The sequence below is a fragment of the Acanthochromis polyacanthus genome, chromosome 8, assembly GCF_021347895.1.
Source record: "Acanthochromis polyacanthus isolate Apoly-LR-REF ecotype Palm Island chromosome 8, KAUST_Apoly_ChrSc, whole genome shotgun sequence".
Lineage (NCBI taxonomy): Eukaryota > Metazoa > Chordata > Actinopteri > Pomacentridae > Acanthochromis > Acanthochromis polyacanthus.
Window position 1 is genome coordinate 39,553,750 of NC_067120.1, and position 20,696 is coordinate 39,574,445.

The following is a 20,696-nucleotide window of genomic DNA, read 5'->3' on the forward strand; positions in this document are numbered from 1 at the left end:
TTACATTCTCCTCTCTGAATGTTCTTGGAAATTTCTGAAGAACAATTTTAGCTGTAATTTTTCAAAAACAATTTAGTGGTTTTTGACTGATTTTCTCCATTTCTTTTACTTTTACTGTATTTAAATCATATTATTTTACAGATATTTGCTATTATTTGACAAAAAAAAAACAAGCATTTATGTATATTAAGGATTGGAAAATTTGGTTAACTGTTTTCTTCAATTACAGATAAAATCACAGAAAATAAAAAAAAGTCTTAATGTAAATGTTAGCCCTTAAATTACTGGACATAATGTCCACATAAAAAATCTATATATTTGCAAAAAGCAATTAATTAGTTTGTACGATTTTATTGTGTCTATACCTGCTTAAAAAAACCAAACAAAAAACACCAATAGTTTTACATCGGACTAAATCAAATCCTTACAGTATAGTTGGACTTTTAAAAAAAAATTAAATAAACCAAACTAATTATATTAAACACATACATAAATGCAGTTACAATTACATTAACGCTAAGATTTCAATATAAAACAAATAAAACAAATGTAGGTGTAAAGTTTCATGTAGTCCTACAAAAAATATTAAATACATTAATAACAAAAAAATAATAAATCCCATTTTAAAAAAATTAAACTGTTCAAGGTTCTTCCAGGAACCCTGCAAGCAAGCAGAGAATATCCCCAGAGTTCCTTAAGGTTATATTAATTCTAAAGGATCAGATAGATAAATAGATAATTGATAAGTCCGCGAATTATTTATAGATAATTGATATACTTACAGTGTCTCCTCAATATTCTTCCGGGTATTTAAATTCTTCCGCCATTTTCTTTGCTCCGTCTCTGATTCGTCGCGCCCATTTTCACTTCCTGATGACGTATGGAGGGGGCGGAGTCAGAGTGACCGTTGGGTTTGACTGACAGCCGGTTCAAACAGACCGCTGAGACTCGGTCTGACCGGACAGAAGCTGGTCCGGACGGGGCGACTTACTGACCATGAGGCGGAGAAGCAGCAGCACCAGCTCTTCCAGCCGGAGAAGCTCCATTGTCAGACGGAGAAGTGAGAATCTGCGCTTCGACGAGTTCGGCTTCGCTCTGACTAAAAGAAAAGACCGAAAAGTTCATCACCGGAGTCACGACTACAGGTGCGGACCGGTTACCGTTAGCATGCCAGCTAGTTAACTGACAACAGGCTGATGACTGTAACGAACCGAGGGTTTGGGTAAAGTTTTCTAAGTTTCTGGACACTTTCCGCTTCTTTCATTGTTTTCTGTCGGTTGTTAACGTTAATTAATGACAGAAAATATAACTTCACTGTATTTATATTAAAGTTAGTAGTATTTAAATGTTTAGTTATCGTGTTTTTAGAAAAATAGAAGTCTCGTGATGCTAATTATTCCATATAACATTGAATTAAATAAACTTGTGGCTGCACAATGAACTAACAGAGCTATTAAATCGGAAAAGCTGCACTTAACTCATTATAGATGATATTGGTTTTATTGTTTGACAAAGCAGCACAAATGCATCATTTTCCGTCACTATAGTGTCATTATTTCACATGCAAACGAGTTAAAACAACAGCAAAAGCTCCTGTGTAGTGAAACTGACCGTCCAATATGTTGTTTATCTGTGATAAATATTGTAATATGAAAAAATAGAGGAATTTTGACCAGATGGCTATTTGTGGTGTTGATTCTGAACATTTGTGAGAGAAATACATTTTTTTTATGAACATCGTCCTTCTTGTAGCTAATTTACAGTTTTATTCTTTTTACAACCAAATCTTCCTTTTCAGTGCTTCTCTGCAGTTTCTTGTTTATTTTTCTGTTCACATGTGAAGCCTGAATATCAACAGGCTTCATGTGTTTTAAATGGAGTTAAAGAAAACAGCTGCAGTTTTACTGTTCAAACTGTGATACATCCCATAATACTGATGCTCAAAGTTGTTCATAAAGAAAATGAACAAAAAACTAATTTAGTCTTCAGGTGTAAAACTGATGTGGTTGCAGAGCTCAGGTGTTTATTTCAGTGGAAATGATGGAAAAAGTCCGTTAAAAAGTGATAAATCTGGATGAAAACATATTTGAGTTCTGGTTAAAACTGAAAGCAGTTTTACATCCATCTCAGGTGAGAAAATTACTTAATAATCCATAATTACAGAAAATGAGTTCAGAATAAAATTAAATTTGTCCTAAATGACTAAAAAATGATCCCAAAGAAACAGAAATGATCCAAAAATGATGAGAAGAGATCCAAGTTGACATAAAATTTGTTGAAAATGACAAGAAATATGTCCAAAATGAGTCAGAATTTACCCAAAATTACTCAGAAATCGTCCAAATTGACTGAAGATTTGCAGAACGACCCAAAATTAGTCCACGGTGCTTCAAAAATGATAGAAAGTGACTCAAAATTTGTGCAAAACGACTTGAAAATGATCCAAAATTACAGGAAATTTGTTCAAAATGAAATGAAAATTGTCCTAATTTGCTTGAAAATGATCCGATTTCTGAGTCAGCAATTGTCTAAAATTGTGGAAAAGCATGGTTCTGAACAGAAACCAGATTCAGTGTTCAAACTGAGACACCTGGATGGATTTAAACTGATCTGGGGTCAGTTTTTACCAGAACTCAGATGTGTTTCTCCTCCTAAATGTCATGGTTCTATCTGCTGGACTGATGAAGTTCTGTGGCTCAGAAATGATGGAAAAAGTCCATTAAAAAGTGATAAATCTGGATCCTCCTCTGTGGATGAAGGTAGAACTGTGATCATTGATGAAGTTACTGCAGATGAAGAACCAGATGTTCTGAGGACATCAGGCTGTAGTGATGCTTCTCTGCTGTCCACTCACAGCTCAGTGTTTGTTCTTCTAGAAAATGATGACGTCCTCCTGATGAATCAGTCTGAACTCACCATGTTTTCTCTGTCAGCTACCCTCAGCTCAGCTCAGGAAAAGTTAAAGAGCTGTGTGAGCTGCTCAGCTACTGGAACGGATCCAGCTTTATCTGCAGGAGTCAGGTCAGAGAGCTGGATTAACTACTACTACTGCTAATAATAAAACGATCTAATGTGATGTTTGCACCATGTGGTCATCGCTTTCTCCTCTCTGTGCTTCCAGATAGAGAGGTTCATCAGGATGGGGATTCCTCCGAGCCTCAGAAGTCGCGTGTGGAAGTGTCTCCTCAGCATCGACGGTCTGAGAGAAACTAGTGACTTCAACTACCAGGTAGAACACAGTGAGACATGAAGCTGTCATCATGATGTAACGCTGCTCTGAATGAGACTCTGCTGGTGACTTCAGAACACATGACCCGTCACTGCATAGTAAAAACAATGAGTGTGTGTGACTTTAAGTGACAGAAATCTGTGTTTTTTGACTGTTTGATGAACAAAAATGTCTAACATGCTTGAGTAAGTGACAAGAAGTCCCTGCTGTTTTGGAAAATTCTGACACTGAATGAGAAACAAAAAGACTTTCTATAAGCGGCGCCACCGGATATTCTCAGATTCCTTCTGTTTACGTTTTTAATACTTATTCTAAGACCGCTTGTACAAATATCTTCTTAAATAATTGTTTCCTGTAGTGTCTAAACCTTGCATTCACCTGTAAGTGTTACAGTTTCAGTCCAGCAGATAGAACCATGACATTTAGGAGAAAAAAAACACATCTGATAAAAACTGACCCCAGATCAGTTTAAATCCATCCAGGTGTCACAGTCTGAACACTAAATCTGGTTTCTGTTCAGAGTCATTTGTTTCTATGATTTTATTTAATTATTGACTCAGAAATTGGATCATTTTCAAGCAATTTAGGACAATTTTCATCAAATTTCCTGTAATTTTTATGATTTTTGAGTCATTTTGCAAAAATTTGAGTAATTTTCTGTCATTTTTGAAGCATCTTGGATCAGTTTTGTGTCGTTCTGCAACTTTTCAGTCAGTTTGGATCATTTTTGTGTAATTTTGGGTGAATTCTGGACAATTTTTTGTCATTTTCAACAAATTTTACGTTAACTTTGATCGATTCTTTTCTTTGACATTATGTAGATCATACGATTATTTCAAAAAGTGTCAGTAGAATGATTTTGGGGGAAAATAAAGGTTTGTGCTGTCCTTGATCTGTTGTACAATTACGGATGGCTTCATATAAAGTCCTGTCTGTAGATTAAACAAAACCGTGAATGTGGATTAAAAAAAAACTGCAGTTGGCCAGAATAGATACTGCATTTACAACAAAACAGCAAAATAAGCAAATAAATTCTTCTATTTGGTGCTTTTCATGCAGAGTACAGTACAATTAGAACTGTACAAATGAAGAGGACAGTTAAAAATGATAAAATAATAAAAATAGAAGCAACAGAGGATTAAAAAAAAAAGCAAAAAGATGTTCTAGTTAAGGTGTCAGAACGTAAATGCCACCTCGTTGTGTTCCGCTGTCTTCGCACTGTCAACTGTACATCATCAAAGTAATTAATGTAAACACGTATGAAAACTCACTAACAGTTTAGAAACAGACTGTTCTCTACAATCTGCCCACATTTTATAGATGATGATGATGATGATAATGAGACTTTTCATCCAGAAGCAGAAGAATAAAACCAATGAAGACGTCTTCTAATGTTGCTTCCAGTTTAATTGCTGTTGGATTTAATCCTCCAGACAGAAGCAGCTCCAGAGGTTTACCAGCAGATGTCCAACAGCTTCACAAAGTTTCATTTCCTCTTTATTAGTACCAGAACTATGATTTTAGATCATTTTAACTGGTTCTGTAGTCTGTTTATGAGCGCCTGTGACTGATTTCTAACCGGACCTTGTGTTTATTCCCTCTGTTAGAGCTGCCTGTGTGAGGTTCGAGGTCCTCTGGTGGATTTGGGAGTCAGTGAATACGGGATTTTATCTGCCATCGCCACGCTGAGCGACACCCAGAACGACCTGGACCTGAACCGACAGCAGCCGTCCAGCTGCTGTGAGACCAGATACTCGGTCCAGGACATTGTTCTGTTCAGACAGATCGCCCTCGACCTGCGTGAGTTCAGCCCATACCAAAAATCACCTGATGTTTGGCGTGGGCGTGAAGGAAAATGACTGTTTCCCATTTAGCCGATGAAGGCGTATAAATTAAAAAGTGGTGCTTTTATTTTGTCCTCCTCAGAACGTTCCTTCCCCACTCACCGCTCTCTGATGGGAGAAAGTCCAGAAGCCATCGAGGGTCAGGCTAAACTCTTCAGAGTCCTCATCGCCTACGCAAAGTACCACCCACAGGTCGGATACAGCCAAGGTAACACTCCAGGGTTTGGCTTTTATAAACAGGATGAAGTTCGTCTGTCTTTGGTTTCTCAGTAAATAATGTTGAAGTGATTATTGCTGGCCCTGTGCTTCCTGCTGAGGGCGGATTTGAGCTTCACTGATCAGGGAGTTTTCACATTTTTATCAGAATTCTTCATTCATTTAACCCTCCTGTTGTCCTCATTTATGGGCACCAAAAATATTGTTTCCTCGTCTGAAAAAAAATCACAAAATTCAACAAAAAAAAATTAATTCTCCAGATTTCTGAAAATTTCAGGAAGAAAATTGCAATAATTCCTCAAAAGTTTCCCATCAAAGTTTTATTTAAAAAACAAATCCCTCAAATGTGGTAAGAAAATTCTTGCAAATGTTTTCAAAAATGAGTAAAAATCATCCAAAAAAATCCTACAAACATCTAAAGTGGTTCCATATATGTCAGTAAAAGAACATTCACATAAAAATCAACCAAAATCCAGCCAAGTTCACTGGATTTTGGTTGATTTTTATGTGAATGTTCTTAAAGACACATTTTTTTAAGGTTTCTTTTTTTTCCGCCAAAAATGTTCACAGATTTCTCAAAAATGTTGAAAATGTGAACATCAGCAGTTTCACTGTGAAAATATAATTTTTTTCTCCACATTTTCAAACTTCAAACGGCTCAGTTTGACCTGCAGGACGCCAGGGTTAATGGAAATAGCTGCAGTATGTAATGTGGAAGTAGAGGACCGTGAAAATAAAGAGTTTACATGAATTATTCTCTTTTCTGCTCAGAAAACATAAACGCTTTAAATTATTAGTTACACATTTTTCTGTCACGATAAACTTAATATTTACATGTGATTGGAACGTATTCTGATCTCTCCTGAAATCTAAGAAGCATTTTTAGTATAAAACTTCAGTAAACATTTGTTCTTTTGCAACCTTGATGTGTAATAATAAACCAAAAAATGACTGAAATCATCTTAAACTGGAGAAAGATAAAAAAAAATGTGATATTTGACAAAGAAACATGCTTACATGCTTTCTGTTTTTCTGTCCTGTCGTTAATGATTGCTGTTAAAATGAAGCTTCTGTAGTTTCTTAACCTGTTTCCTTTATTACATCTTATTATTATACCTACATCCGTCTTATTTTTATGCTCCTGCCACAAGAAATATGTGAAATAAAGGAAGCTAGGTGCCCTTATTTTATTATTTGGTTTCAAAGGGGAACTTCGTTTTTTTCAACCTGGGGTCTGTTTTCAAATGTAATTTCATACATGTGAGTGATGGAGAAATGAATTTTCGACATAGCTCCAGTAGCCAGGCAGGCAGCTTAGCAGCTCAGCTAGCAGCTCAGCTAGCGAAAAGAGCGATCGCTCTTTGTTGTGGTCTGTATCCAAATCTCAGGACGCTAGAAAGCAAATCTCGTTCCGAAATCGCGCGATAGAGCCGAGCTGCTAGCCGAGCTGCTAGCTGAGCTGCTAAGCTGCCTGTCTGGCTAAATACTGGAGCTATGTCAAAAATTAATTTCTCCATCACTCACATGTATGAAATTACATTTGAAAACAGACCCCAGGTTGAAAAAAACCGAAGTTCCCCTTTAACATGATGAGTTGAGGTGGACATAAATGTGCAAAAGAACACATTTTGCTCGATGCGCTGCTGTTCATTTCTTAAAATTTGTTCATTTTTCCACCTTAAACTTTTCTAACATCCTGTCTCTATCACACGTACTTTAGATTGTAGCATTTTCTGGAGGCTACATTACTAGTTCTGCATTTCTTCTGTGTTTTAATGATTAAACTGTGTTTTATTGAAGCGTTGTGTGTTTTACTGAAGCATTGTGTGTTTTCAGGGATGTCCTACATCGCTGCAGTGCTGCTGATGCAGCTGGGAGAAGAAGAATCTTTCTGGGCTCTGACGGCTTTGTTGGATAAACCCAAATATCTGTCTGAGCTGTTTGACCTCAGCCTCACCAAGTAAGGATCAAATCTACTTTTAAGTTCTTATATTACAGACTTTCTGACACCGAGGGATCCTCAGCCTCTTCTGAGATCTGCAGGTTCTGATTTTCTGAGCTGAGATAAAGACGGAGGCTCAAACTGTGGAATAATTTACCTGCTGATTAGATTTAGCACAATCTGTCACTTTATGTCCATCTTTGTTTAAAAACTTTATTTGGAAGAGCTTTCATACATATATGTTATGTCTGTTTTATATATTTTTTACTGTTTTTATTTCTGATTTATTAGAATCTTACTGTCATTTTCAGTCCTTTCACACTTTGTATTTGTAGAAACTATATATTCTTCTTCTTCTTCTTCTTCTTATTCTTATTCTTATTCTTATTATAATACAAAAAAGGGATATTAATATTTTTGTCATTAAAATTATAAGGTAAAAAAGGAAATAATAAAAAAAGAAATGACATAAATAAAAATCACTGCCAAAATATTCTTCCCAAGCAGCAAATTGAAACACTGCAACTTTAGAATTATATGAAATTTAAAGTTTAATTGTAATGATCTAAACTTAATTATTAATGATGCAAAGAATCATGATATTCTCAATAATATTCACTTTATTTGTGTTTTTTACAGCACATTTTGAAAACAAAGCTACACAATACAACTGGTGTCAAATTTGATGAATAATAAAGGGAAAAAATTCAAAAGAATTAATAAAATACTCAGCATCTAATGAAGGAAAATCCAGACTTTTTGTTTCTTTCTCTTTCTTTTTTTATTATTTACTCATCATATAAATATTCTTCACATCCATGTTTACAAAAATCAGTTTTTTTCCACATTTTTGTCTGAAAGTTTGTGTTGTTGTTTCTGTGCTTTGTGGTCCAGCTGCAGGACTGAACTGTGATGTTTGTTTTCTGGTTCTGATCAGAGTCCAGCAGCAGGTGAAGGTGTTTGAACAGTTCCTGAAGCACAGGAAGCCTCGACTCTCCCAGCACATGGTGAGTGTGGATCCTCCTTTAGCTCACGGTCTGTACAGAGAAGGAAATGTCACTCTAATTATCGGTTACATGACGCACTTCTGAGCTCCAGACTCTTATTTTAAGAGTGTATGAGTTTAAATTTCATCAGTCATTCAGCTGTGTTGGTGTCGCTGTATTACTTTTGTCAGTCTGTCCCTGCCTGCTGAATAAAACAAACTGTTTAGCTGATGTGTGTTATTAAAATGGCTGGTTATTATAAATGAAAATGAGGGAAGAGGAGGCAGACGGAGAGATCGGACACCTGATGATCAGATCAGAACGAGGAAGCAGTTCAGTCACTTTCTAAAATCAGAATTCTGCATTAGTTTAATAGAAAAAGCTGCATTACAGAATGTGACCACTTGGTGGAAGCAGAGGACCGTGAATATAAAGAGTTTAAATGATTATTGTCTTCTCTCAGGTCTGGAGCTCTACAGATGGCCAGTTAGAGAATTCATTTAGTTCAGATGTTGTTAGCGGATGCTGGATCTTCTTCCTCGTGTTTTTTCCTGGAATCATTTGTCTCAGAAGGAAAATGCTTCTAATAACCTGACGACAGGAAACACCCCAGAAGTATGTGAGCATTAGAGTCCAGCTATCGGCGAGTGATGAGTGGCTGATCTGGAGGAGGAGGCGTCTGTAACAGATCTATCATCAGAGGGGCGTCTTCTGCCTTTCAGCCCTCATCCTAGAGATGTTTCTGGTTCTGTGGAATCCACTGCTACTGGACTGTTTTTAATAAGAGCTCCTCTACAGACATGTTGTTTACTAAAAGAAGTATCAGCTGACAGCGGATCATTGACCTCTGGGTTCAGCAGTTTGTCCTTAGGATTAATCAGCTTCTATATATGTGGCTTTGTTCAGCTGTTGTTCTGGAAGCTTTAGGAGAGAAGTTACAATTTAGAAGTTTGTTCAAGGTTTGCTCGATGTTCTGTCATCTTCAGTTCAGAATTTAAGAGGATAAATTGAAATTTCAGACACCGTCTGGTTTGTTCTGTGATCTGAAGAAACTGGACTTTTAGTAAAGAACTTTTAAGGTTTGTTCAATGTCGTTTAAACGCCAGCGTAAGGCTGGGCGATATGGCCAAAAAATAAAATCTGGATTTTTTTAATTTTTTTTAGTCGTCTTGGACGATTACGATTTTAATGGATTTTTGTTGTTTCTTTGCGGTCTGTTTGCTATGGCTAGTGCTAGCCATGTCACACTCTTCCCATTCTTTAGGATGCCTCTGCTGGAGGTGCTGAAAGAGGTTAGTTGTGCTGCCACTCTTTGTTTTCACAGTACTTTTGCAAACCTTGCACATGACTGTAGTTTGCTCTGTGTCAGTCTTGTCAAAGCCGAACCACTTCCATATAATCGATGTAACATGAGGCCCTTTTCTCGCGACCAACTCTTCATCTGCTGTTCTGTCCTCCATGACGGGGGTGTGAGTGTTTTGGTGGAAGGAGATGAGAGGCGGAAGCAAACGCTAGTGCACAAGTATTGCTATATATTTAAGCTCGCCTCGATTTTACGATTTGGCAAATTTTCCAATTTTCAGGTTTTAAAAAGGCGAATTAATCGAATTCATTTAATTTATCGCCCAGCCCTACGCCAGCGTCGCAAAAGCAGAGTGAGCACCACCTCTCGGTCCAGCTCACCCCCGGCATTTGCCTGTCCACACTGTGCGAGACGTTTTCAAGCGAGGATCGGGCTGATCAGCCATCTTCGCACCCACAAAACCCAGTGATTCAAGAAGTTGTGGTCATCTTCGCCCGCGAAGGACAAACAACAACAACAACAACAAACTTAAGTAGAGAAGTGAAGAATTTAGTGAAAGAAATTAGAATTTTAGAGGTTTTATGGACTTGTTTGAGGTTTGTTTTATGTTATTTAAACGTAAGGAAAGAAATTTAAGTGAAGAATTTAGCTAAAGACGTTAGAATTTTAGATTACTTTAGATTTTTTAAGGTTTCTTCTGTGTTTTGAATATTTGAAAGCAGAAACATGAATGTTGGAGACCTTACGAGGTTTGTTCTATGATCTGTTATCTAAAGTAAAAAAGTTAGACTTTTAGTAAAGAACTTATGTAAACTTTATAGAGTTTTACATACTTGTTTGAGGTTTGTTCTGTGTTATCTAAACTTAAGTAGAGAAGTTGAAATTTAGCTGAAGAAATTAGAATTTTAGATTCCTTTATAGTTTTTTTTTTTAGGTTTCTTCTATTTTCTGTATGCTTAAATAGAGAAATTGAAATTTTAGTGGCCTTAATTGGTTTGTTGAAGGTTTGCTCTATGTTCTGTAATTTTAAGTTCAGAACTTTGTGGAATCAGACTTTAAATAGAAAAATCAGGTGGAGAAATTGAACTTTTACAGGCCTTAGCAGGTTTGTTTATGGTTTGTTCTATGATCTGTTATCTAAAGTAAAGAAGTTACACCTATAGTAAAGAATTTAAGTAAACTTCAAAGGGTTTTTTTGTACTTGTTCAAGGTTTGTTCTGTGTTGGGTAGAGGGGAACTTCGTTTTTTTTCAACCTGGGGTCTGTTTCCATATGTCATTTCATACACGTGAGTGATGGAGAAATGAATTTTCGACAAAGCTCCAGTATTTAGCCAGGCAGGCAGCTCAGCAGCTCAGCTAGCAGCTCAGCTAGCAGCTCAGCGAGCAGCTCAGCTAGCGAAAACACCGGTTTTGGCGCGAGCTATCGCGCAATTTCGGAACAAGATTTTCTTTCTAGCGTCCTGAGATTTGGATACAGACCACAACAAATAGTGATCGCCAGGTAATGTGGAGGTTTTCGTTCACTTCTCATCTCTAGTATGTTGTGGGACACTCATTGAGACTATCTGAGCCGGTCAGTGTGGGAAAAAAGCACGTTAGGGCGGACTTTGACGCGGAGGGGGGGGCTCTTGCCCCATGCTTTTCGCTAGCTGAGCTGCTAAGCTGCCTGCCTGGCTAAATACTGGAGCTATGTTTAAAGTTCATTTCTCCATCACTCACATGTATGAAAAGACATGAAAACAGACCCCAGGTTGAAAAAAACGAAGTTCCCCTTTAAGTGGAGAAACTGGACTCTACATGAAGAATTTAGCGAAAGAAATTAGAATTTTAGGTTTGTTCTCTCTTTTGTATACCCGAATAGAGAAATTATAATTTTTGAGGCCTATTCTGATACTTGTTTTCCGTCTTTAGTCATAACTAGGTCCATGTGTTTAACCCTCCTGTTATGCTGGTAAAAAAAATCCCCAAATGTTCTTCTTCTGCTCGGCTTAACAAGTGTATCAATGTTTAACGTGTTTGCAAATCCACCCTGGACAGAAGAAATGTCTGGTAATAATTTATCAACATCACTTCATGAAAAGAAAAAAATCAAAAATGTAAAATAAAATCAGCGCCATATAAAACTACTGTATTTTAACATGCATTTTTTATGACAAACTAGTGGATTCTCCTCATTGAACCCGGATATGTGAGAGGTAAACAACACTGCACTAAATAAGGTCAGTAATGTCGTTAATAGTGAGATATAAACTATGTTTATTGGGATTTTTTGGTTGGATAATTAAACATGCCCCAGATCAATGTCATTATTGTTCCTGACAAACAAACATAACAGAGGGCTTAAAATGATGATCACAAAGCTTTGTTTGGTCTTGTCAGTCCCTCCTGTTGGTCTACAACCGAGAATTGCCCCCCAGTTTTTAGCTCTAGACCAGTAAGTTGTCACTGCTGAACCAGTTTTTCCTCCAGTGCCCAATGTGAAGAACTGGTTGGAGGTTAGACCGGACCTCAGACTGCCTGGAGGTAAAGGAACAACAGAGCTGCTAGCATGGCTGTCATCTGCTACGGTACCTTTACGCTTCATCAGAATGACCGAGCTGCTTTACAAACTGCCCTCAGTCCGTCTCATCTCCACCACGCTGCAGCAGCTTCTTCTCCCCCGTTTTAAATATTCAGACTGAGTGTTCAGACACACTAATGCATCCAGCGCTGCCGTTTGTGCTGCCCAAGTGTCTTTGAAGGGATTGTTGTATTTCACGTCGACTCAGCAGGTCCAGGAGGAGAGAAGCTGCCCTTTTAGAGCCAAAACACACACACACACACACACACACACACACACACACACACACACACACACACACACACACACACACACACACACACACACACACACACACACACTCTCTCTCTCTCTAACCACAGGGGTGTGTTGTCGGCACAATAATTTTTCCTCCTTCCACAAAATCCTCTTAGAGATCAGAGGTCAGCACTTCCTTTGTAATGGAGCCGTTCAGCAGCAGACTTAGAGCTGTAAACAGATTGTTGTTGTTCTGCTGCTGTGATCCCTCGTCTCCGTTTATCACTGCCACTGTACAGAACGTACGGGGAAGATTCAGCCTTCCTGCCTGAGCACAGTGTGACACAAACCATGAAGTCTGATGCAAGAAAGACGTCTGTGGATGAAACCAGAAGGAAAGCCTTCAAACCAACGGTCCGGTTACACAATGTTTGTCATGTAGAGCAGCGGTGTCAAACTCATTCTGGTTCAGGTTCACATTCAGCCCAGTCTGATCTCCAGCGACCAGTAAAACCACAGCATGATAACCTATAGATGACCACAGCTCCTAATGGTTCCTTCGGTTAGTGCAAAAAAGTACGTTCTGATAATGTTCACATTTAAGGAATGATCTTTTTGTAAAATATTAAGAACAAACTGACATTTCTCAAGAAAAATAAGTTCAGTTTCATTAACATTCATCCTCAGTTTATCATTTCCACATTACAACTTCCAGATCACAGAGTGTCTACAAAGAAACACAACATTTAGTCACCTGGACCTGAACCATGGAGGATTTTACTTTATGATCAAAACGACAACGTCAGACAAATTAAAAAGACAAAAACAAGAGAAAATATTACAAAAATTAGACCCCAAATGGAAAAAAACGAGACACAAAACAACAAATGAGACAAACGAAACAAAACAAAAAAGACAAACAAATTTGTTAAAAAAGTTACAAAGTGACAAAACAATGGACAAACAACAAAAAAATGACACAAACCAGACCAAAAATGACAAAAAAAGAAACAAAACAACAAAAAGTAGACAAAAACACAAAATGACACAAACGATACATAAAAAAATGAATAAAGCAAAACACAAAATGACAAAAATAGACTAAACGCAAGCAAGACAAAAAGGAAGCACAAAACGAGAAGGAAAAAGACAAACATGAGACAAACGACAAAAGTCAGACAAAAACGACAAAATATTACAAAAATGACAATAAATGACACAAACGACATGAAACGAAACAAGAAAAAATTAGACAAAAGAAGTCACAAAGCGACAAAGCAATGGGCAAGCTACAAAAACAGGACAAAAAATTACAAAAATGACACAAAATGACAAAAGTGAGAAACAGAACAACAAAAAAGTAGACAAACAAAACAATTGTGACAAAAAAACAAAACGACACAAACGATACACAAAACAACAAATAAAGCAAAACACTAAATGACAAATGAGACAACAAGGAAACACAACATGACAAAAATGATACACAAAACAACAAATAAAGCAAAACACTAAATGACAAATGAGACGACAAGGAAACACAAAATGACAAAAATGATACACAAAACAAAGCAAAACACTAAATGACAAATGAGACAACAAGGAAACACAACATGACAAAAACGAGAAACAAAGCAACAAAAATGAGACAAACGACAAGTCAGACAAAAACAGAACAAAATATTACAAAAATGAGAACAATGAACAATCTAGTATTTTACTTTCTGATCCAAACAACTTGTCATGGCCTACAAATGATTTTATAGTTTTACTAATTTACAATCTGCAGTTCATTTACACTCTTTAGAAAGTAGCCCCGGATTGGACCCTGTGGAGCTCCAGTTTTGGCCCGCGGCCCGCATGTTTGCCACCCCTGATGTAGAAGATGGATGCTTCAGTAAAAGTTTGACAGAAACTGGCAGTGAAACGAGTGTTCTCCATCGTCCCTGCAGGAGTCGGTGGGAGTCTGTTCGGTCCACTTTGTGACGCCGTGGTTCCTCACTCTGTTCACTTCCCTGCCCTGCTGGGACTCTGTGCTGGCCGTCTGGGATCTCATCATTCTGCACGGTATGTCTGCACAAAAACACACGCATGGATGGACATCTATGCACATAAAGAACGGAAACAAGCCCCTATGTGCCGCATATTAATGTAAGCAGCTGTAATTGGGACGGGGTTTAATGAATTTAGTGAAATATTTATTGGTAAAGCTAAATAATTAGAAACAACCATTAGCAGATCACAAAGCTGGCCATTAGGATGTTTATTGAGTTATTCTGTAATTGACTTACAATTAACTCAAGCACATTTAAACTTTCAGAGGTTGTTTATGCAGGCAGCTGAGAGGTTCAACTGAAGTTAGTATTCCTCCATGTTTGTAGTTTTATAGATCCATTTCTCTTCCTTAGCTGACATCGGCCCATTTAAGGACGTCTCCTGATAATTCTCCATCACATTTAAACTCTCCTGTTTGGTTCATTACTCAGGAACAGCAGCGATGTTGGCCTAGATCGTATTTAATTATCCAAAAATGTCAGGAAAAAATCCCTATAAACACAGTTTATATCTCATTATTAACTCCACTACTGTTTAATTATCACACATCTTGGTTCAATGAGGAGAATTCACTCTTTTTTCACAAAAAAATGCACCTTAGAACTATTTTAATGTACACTGGAGAGACCTACATATAAAATTCAACAATTTTACATGACATTGATTTAAAAAAATGTATTTTACATTTTTTCTTTTCATGGAATGATGTTGATAAATTAACACGAGATATTTCTTCTGTTCAGGGTGCAAATAGGTGAAATGAATCAGTTTCATTTAATATATTGATTACACTTATTTAGCCGAGCAGAAGAAGTTTCATACTGAAAATAATACTTTTAACGAGTTTTTTTTAGATGTTTTTTCTTTAACCCTTTAAGGTCTACCATTGTGCCTGTCCACCGGGACATATTCTGACATTTTTACACACTGTAGTGCAATTTTTTGGAGTATTTTCATTTGCTTTACATCAACGTAAGCCTTATATCTGAAGTTTTAATAATATGTATTGACTTATGTCTTAACTACGACAATAAATTACACATTTTTAAATGTAATAAAGTTGCTCAATATCCTGCGGTCTCGTTTGTAAAGATTTTTGTTGTGTATTCTTTATTGTGTATTTTAACAAACCCATCACTGCAACGAAAAAGTGCTCTGAGACCTGGTGAATGTGTGAAATGTTAGTCTGACTGCCCAGATTTTATAAGCAAAAAGAATAATAGGTCTATCTGATCTGGTTTCAAATCTACCACCAATCAAAAATGAAAATGCAGTCATAATGCTGGACTCTACAGGGTAAAAACAGGCTGATGTGACCCACAACATAACAGGAAGTTACATCAAAAACACAGCAAACATTAGACTTAAAAAATGAAAGCGTCACGTCTGGCAGAAAAATCACGATTAGATGATTTCCTCAAATCGTTTCATTCTGGTCATAGTGAAAAGTTTGTTGGGCAGGACTGTTTGTTTTTCTGGAGCAGTGACTTTCTGAAGTTTCTGCCTGGAAAGTTCAAAACTTTGCAGAGTTACCGACTGCAGGCTGAATCTTTCCATCTACAGCACAGATATGAGCGTGGTGCTCATCTTATGGGCGAGAAGTAAAATAAGTTTACTTCCTGACACGTTGAAGTGTTGCTTTAATGCTGCTGGAATCATTTTAAAATCTCCTCCTCAGGCCTGTCTGCGGTGTTTCGTACCGCTCTGACCGTCATCGAGCTGCTGGAGCCTCGACTGATGGACCTGAATGATGAAGGATCCATTTTACCTCTGCTGCTGAGAGTCCCTGTGAACGTGTAAGTCCAATCAGGCTTCGCTTTGTGTGGTATTATGAATATACGTATGCTGTGTAGTGAGACAAATTAAAGGAAAACCATTCAGTGTGTTAAGATATTGGGCCTTTAGAGCAGCATCAGTCCATCTCGATGTTGATTCTCCAAGTGTCTGACTCTCTACTGGAGGGATAAACACCACCAATAGTTCTTATCTGTTCTATATATCAGACAGCAAACGTAAACAGAAGACTGGACTTAGGAGTTGATACTGATCAGTTGAAATATGCCTTAATTTACCCTAAAATCTGACTGAGACACTCTATTTATGTTACATTTTTCGGACATCTATCGCTTTTATTCTCATGCATCGTTCTCTGTCAACATTGTCTCCTCCATAAAGAAACATAAGCCGTGTTGTCTGAGCCCGACATGTGTGAATATCGTTCCGGACCACCCTTGTTCATCCACTGAAAGCTCCGGTTCTATTGAAGAATGTTCTCAGAGCTCAGTTTTTAGGCTCCATCCTAAATGGAACCGCAGGCAGCTCATGAATATGAATCGGCTCGTCAGGGCTGGACGTGTTTGGACATCGAACATTCCAGGAAAAGTGGAGCATCATTGTTTGGCCATGGTTGTTTATCTACGTGTTCGATGTAAACATGCCTTTTACTAAATTAGCTCCTTGAATAGCGGCCCATGCTGCTTTCAGTCTCACTGTGCTGAATATAAACACCGTACAGCTGACAGACATGTTTTGTTGACATGTAGCCGTCGTCATGGCAACCCAGCGGGGTCACCGGGTTCTGTGTGTACAGCCAGTGTTTGTGTGTCAGAGATGGACTGGTGCACGGTGATTATTAAAGTGCAGTTTATCATATTTGGTTTAATAGATAAGCCGCCTCCAGCTACTTAAATTCCACCCTCCTGTGAGCGTCTCATTGTAGGAAAGCTCCCACTGTTTGTTTACCTTGGACGGAGATCTGTGGAGTCGACCCTGGACAAATGGAGGCTGCACGGCCAAGTAGTTTCCATAAACGTAGCTGTGTCACAGGCGGTGATAAAGCACTTAATCACCAGCCAGAGGGGGAGAAGGCGAGCTAGGTACGCCTCAATGACTTGCAAAGTGCACTAGAAAGGACAAATTACGCCGGATCATTGCGGAGAACAGCTTCTCGACTGTTTAACTGGTCATTTAATGTCTTAATGCTTGATTTCCAGCATTTTCTAGCGAGCTTTCTTTAATTACACAGATGTTTGCTGTGTCACAGGAGCAGAAATAGCTGTGTTTGGTTCGTGTGTGAAGCTCCTCTGCTGTTTGCTTGTGTATCCAGCATCAAGGGCAGCACTGACAGACACATTTTGTTCTCGCTGTGGTGTTCAGTGGGCAGCCTGCCATCCCGTCACATTGAGAAGTCCTTGTTGGCTGCTTGGCATCATTACGAAAGCTTGGTCAGAAGTCAGCACTAAGTGGCTCGGTCGTCTCCCAGGGCAGGATCTCCTTACACTGGGAAGATACTGCTGAAGAAAGAGACCAGATGAATGCTGAGGGCACATCTTCAACCTCTCCTCGTTTTCTTTAAGCATCTCGCCTCTTTTACCCGCTGTGAATGGTATAAATGGGAGTTGTCATGCGGCCACATAGGCCATCCTGATTAATGATTGGTTGAGAGCTCATCCATCTCATGTGAGCGTCTGTCCACACTGAGCTGTCCGTCAGCTGTCAGCTCCCTCATAGGCTCTAACAATGACTCCCAGCAGCTTCTGTGTGTTTCACTGATGCTGGATCTCATCTAAAGCTTCAGTGTCAGAGCTGATCAGCTGAAGAGTTTTAGGACTCACAACCACTTCTCTTCCTGTTCCACAACTTTGTTTGTTGTCTGACATAAATACTACTCAGATAGCAGCCCTTCTATCTCAATTTATTCTGTAAACCTCTATATTAGGGATGTCACAATATCAGAAATAGTCTGATTCTATTTTTTAAATGTAGTCTTCCGTGTTATCAATCAGTGATCGAATAATCTTTTGAGCGTCAATCTTTCCCATCATTTTTTTGTTTTTTCTATTTTTTGGTTGCGTTAGCTATTCAAATAATCTTTTTCAGTAATTTTGTTGTTTTTTTGGTTGCGTTAGTAAATCGAGTAATCCTTTGAATAAGAAAAGTTGTCTATCTTATAACAATGTATATAAGAGTTATCTTGTACTTGCACCTTTTGTGACTTTTTGCACCCCTCTGTTTGTTCCTAAGAGCCCTGTAACAGTAAATTTCTCCTTTGTGAGATCAATAAAGTCTATCTTATCTTATGTTATCTTATCTTGAACATCAACCTTTTTCCTTGCATTTTTTTATTTTTTATTTTTTACTTTTTTGGTTATGTTAGCTAATCAAATAATCTTTAGAACGTCAGTCTTTTTCCGTATTCCACATATTATTCTTTCTTCTTTTGGTTACGTTAGCTACTCAGATGTATGAGCAGAGTTCTGTTGGACTTTAGAACCACTTTTTTATTGGAGCTCTGGTCGGAGGTCATTAATCATCACATAAGTCTTTGTCATGGTGCCCATTGCTAACCAAACTCCCACAATGCTCTCTGCTTGCCAAAATAGAACTGCCTGAAGTAGTTGTGACTACCTCCACTAGTTGTTACCGTACAAAACAGTAGAAAGCTCCAACTGGTGGAACAACCAGGTACTACAGCTGATCTACAACACATTTACATACAAATTGAACATCATCGAACACAAGGATGTTTAAAAACAGTCAGTGTTGTGTAGTGAATGTCACTGGAAACACTTTGTAGAGTAAAGGCTAATCACAGTTTTCTCATGTTTTCTCATGATACTCATGTAGAAAACGGTGAACAACAGGCAGGAACCTGAACTTTGCAACTAAACAGGTAGAAACAGAAAATTATGGTTAATTCACTCAACTCTAAATTATATTAATATGCAACCTCCTCTGAACAACCTTTAGATGCATTAAAAGAACGTTTATTCTTACTCAGAAATGAATTATGAACGTTTAAAAATCCAGAACTAAACGGCAAATTAAATCATCTCGAGCCGTTAATGTCAGAAATGATGAATGTGGCTTTAATACGATGTTTGTGATGATTTTATGTCATTAAATTTAGTGGATTTGTTATTGGATTATGAGATAAAACCTGCAGCCCTGCACAATCTTCTCCTAAGTGATTTGTGATCCCTGTCAACTTTATTATAGTAGTAAGGATCACATTTCACCTGACTTAAACAGCTTTTTCATGCTAAACGCTGACATTAGGAGCAGCCACACCACCTCCAGCAGCCCTCTGACTCGTTCAGCTCTTCTTTCAGCAGATCCTCTCCATTGTGCCTCCTTCAGCCTCCATATCTCGGTGCCCAGTCCCGTCTCGCCCTCTAAACCTCCTCCTACACTTCCAATCTCTTTCTCTTTTGTTTACTCCGTCCTTTGCACTAGTCGATTCCCATAAACCTCCCCGGGCCGTCCCTCCTCCCCCGGCTCCTCATTTTCTTTTTCCTCCTCTATGCCTCCTTTCATTCATTCATTTATCCTCATTGACACATTGACACCCTGGTTCAGCTGCAGGCGTTGACACATCATTTGTTTACTTCACCGAGACAACACCAGCTTCAAACTCTCTGCTTTATTTTGTCCCTCTTTTCTTTCAACCATTTAAATTTCCTTAAATACTCCAGCTGAGGTTTAATAAGTCCTGTTTGTGTCGCCCGTCCTTTTCACACGACACGCATTTTAGATCCCTTATAGTCTCCGTTTACTCATTTTAATCTAAAGTCTGTCTTTTTTTTTCTGAAGGGGCTTTTTCCTCAGAAACCTGATACCGAAAATTGGTTTGGGATAGTCGGAGCTTTATCTGTTTTAACATCTTGTAAAGTGAACCTTCCTCTACGTTTTACAAAGCACATATCAAAGCTGTGACAGATAAACTCCGTCAGTCAGACAGACTTAACACAAGATTCCTGGGAGCTTCTCAGAAAGCAGCATAAATAGACGACACAGTCATCTCCTCTGAACCATTTAGAAAAAGATTAGCTTTGATAAGGTTGACATTTTAAATGTCTCAAAGTATTAATCCTCCTGTTGTCTTCATTTACAGGCACCAAAAATATTGTTTACTTGTCCGAAAAAATTCAAAAATTCAGCAAAAAATTCCACAAATTTCTGAGAATTTGCAAAACCTTCAGGAAGAAAATTACAATATTTCCTTAAAAGTTTTCCTGAAAAGTTTTATTTTTAAAAAGTCCCCCAAATGTGACAAGAAAATTCTTATCAATATTTTCAAAAAATGAGTAAAAATCTTCCAAAGAAATCTTCAAAATATCTAAAATGATCACACATATATCAGTAAAACTTTTAATATTTTCTTTAGGAACATTCAACAAAAAAGTCAACCAAAATTCAGCGAATTTCGGTGGATTTTGGTTGATTTTTATGTGATTGTTCTGAAGAAATATTTCCTTTTTTCCACCAAAGAATGTTCAAAGATTTCTCAAAAATGTTGAAAACGTGAACATCAGAATTTTCAC

At 37.8% G+C, this 20,696-nt stretch overlaps 1 protein-coding gene across 2 annotated transcripts in view; it reads left to right on the forward strand.

Annotated features, from left to right (window-relative positions):
- The first annotated feature begins 912 nt into the window (after window positions 1-912).
- Window positions 913-20,696, forward strand: part of si:ch211-266k8.4 (carabin) — a 96,660-nt gene continuing 76,876 nt past the window's right edge. The window contains exons 1-9 of one of the 2 annotated variants that reach the window (XM_051951859.1): window positions 913-1,145; window positions 2,934-3,021; window positions 3,122-3,229; window positions 4,837-5,029; window positions 5,156-5,281; window positions 7,126-7,249; window positions 8,169-8,238; window positions 14,271-14,385; window positions 16,052-16,169. In XM_051951859.1, coding sequence (XP_051807819.1) covers window positions 997-1,145; window positions 2,934-3,021; window positions 3,122-3,229; window positions 4,837-5,029; window positions 5,156-5,281; window positions 7,126-7,249; window positions 8,169-8,238; window positions 14,271-14,385; window positions 16,052-16,169 — 1,091 coding nt within the window. In that variant the 5' untranslated portion in view covers window positions 913-996. The remainder of the gene's footprint in view (window positions 1,146-2,933; window positions 3,022-3,121; window positions 3,230-4,836; window positions 5,030-5,155; window positions 5,282-7,125; window positions 7,250-8,168; window positions 8,239-14,270; window positions 14,386-16,051; window positions 16,170-20,696) is intronic. The other variant, XM_022197330.2, reaches the window with a different exon arrangement.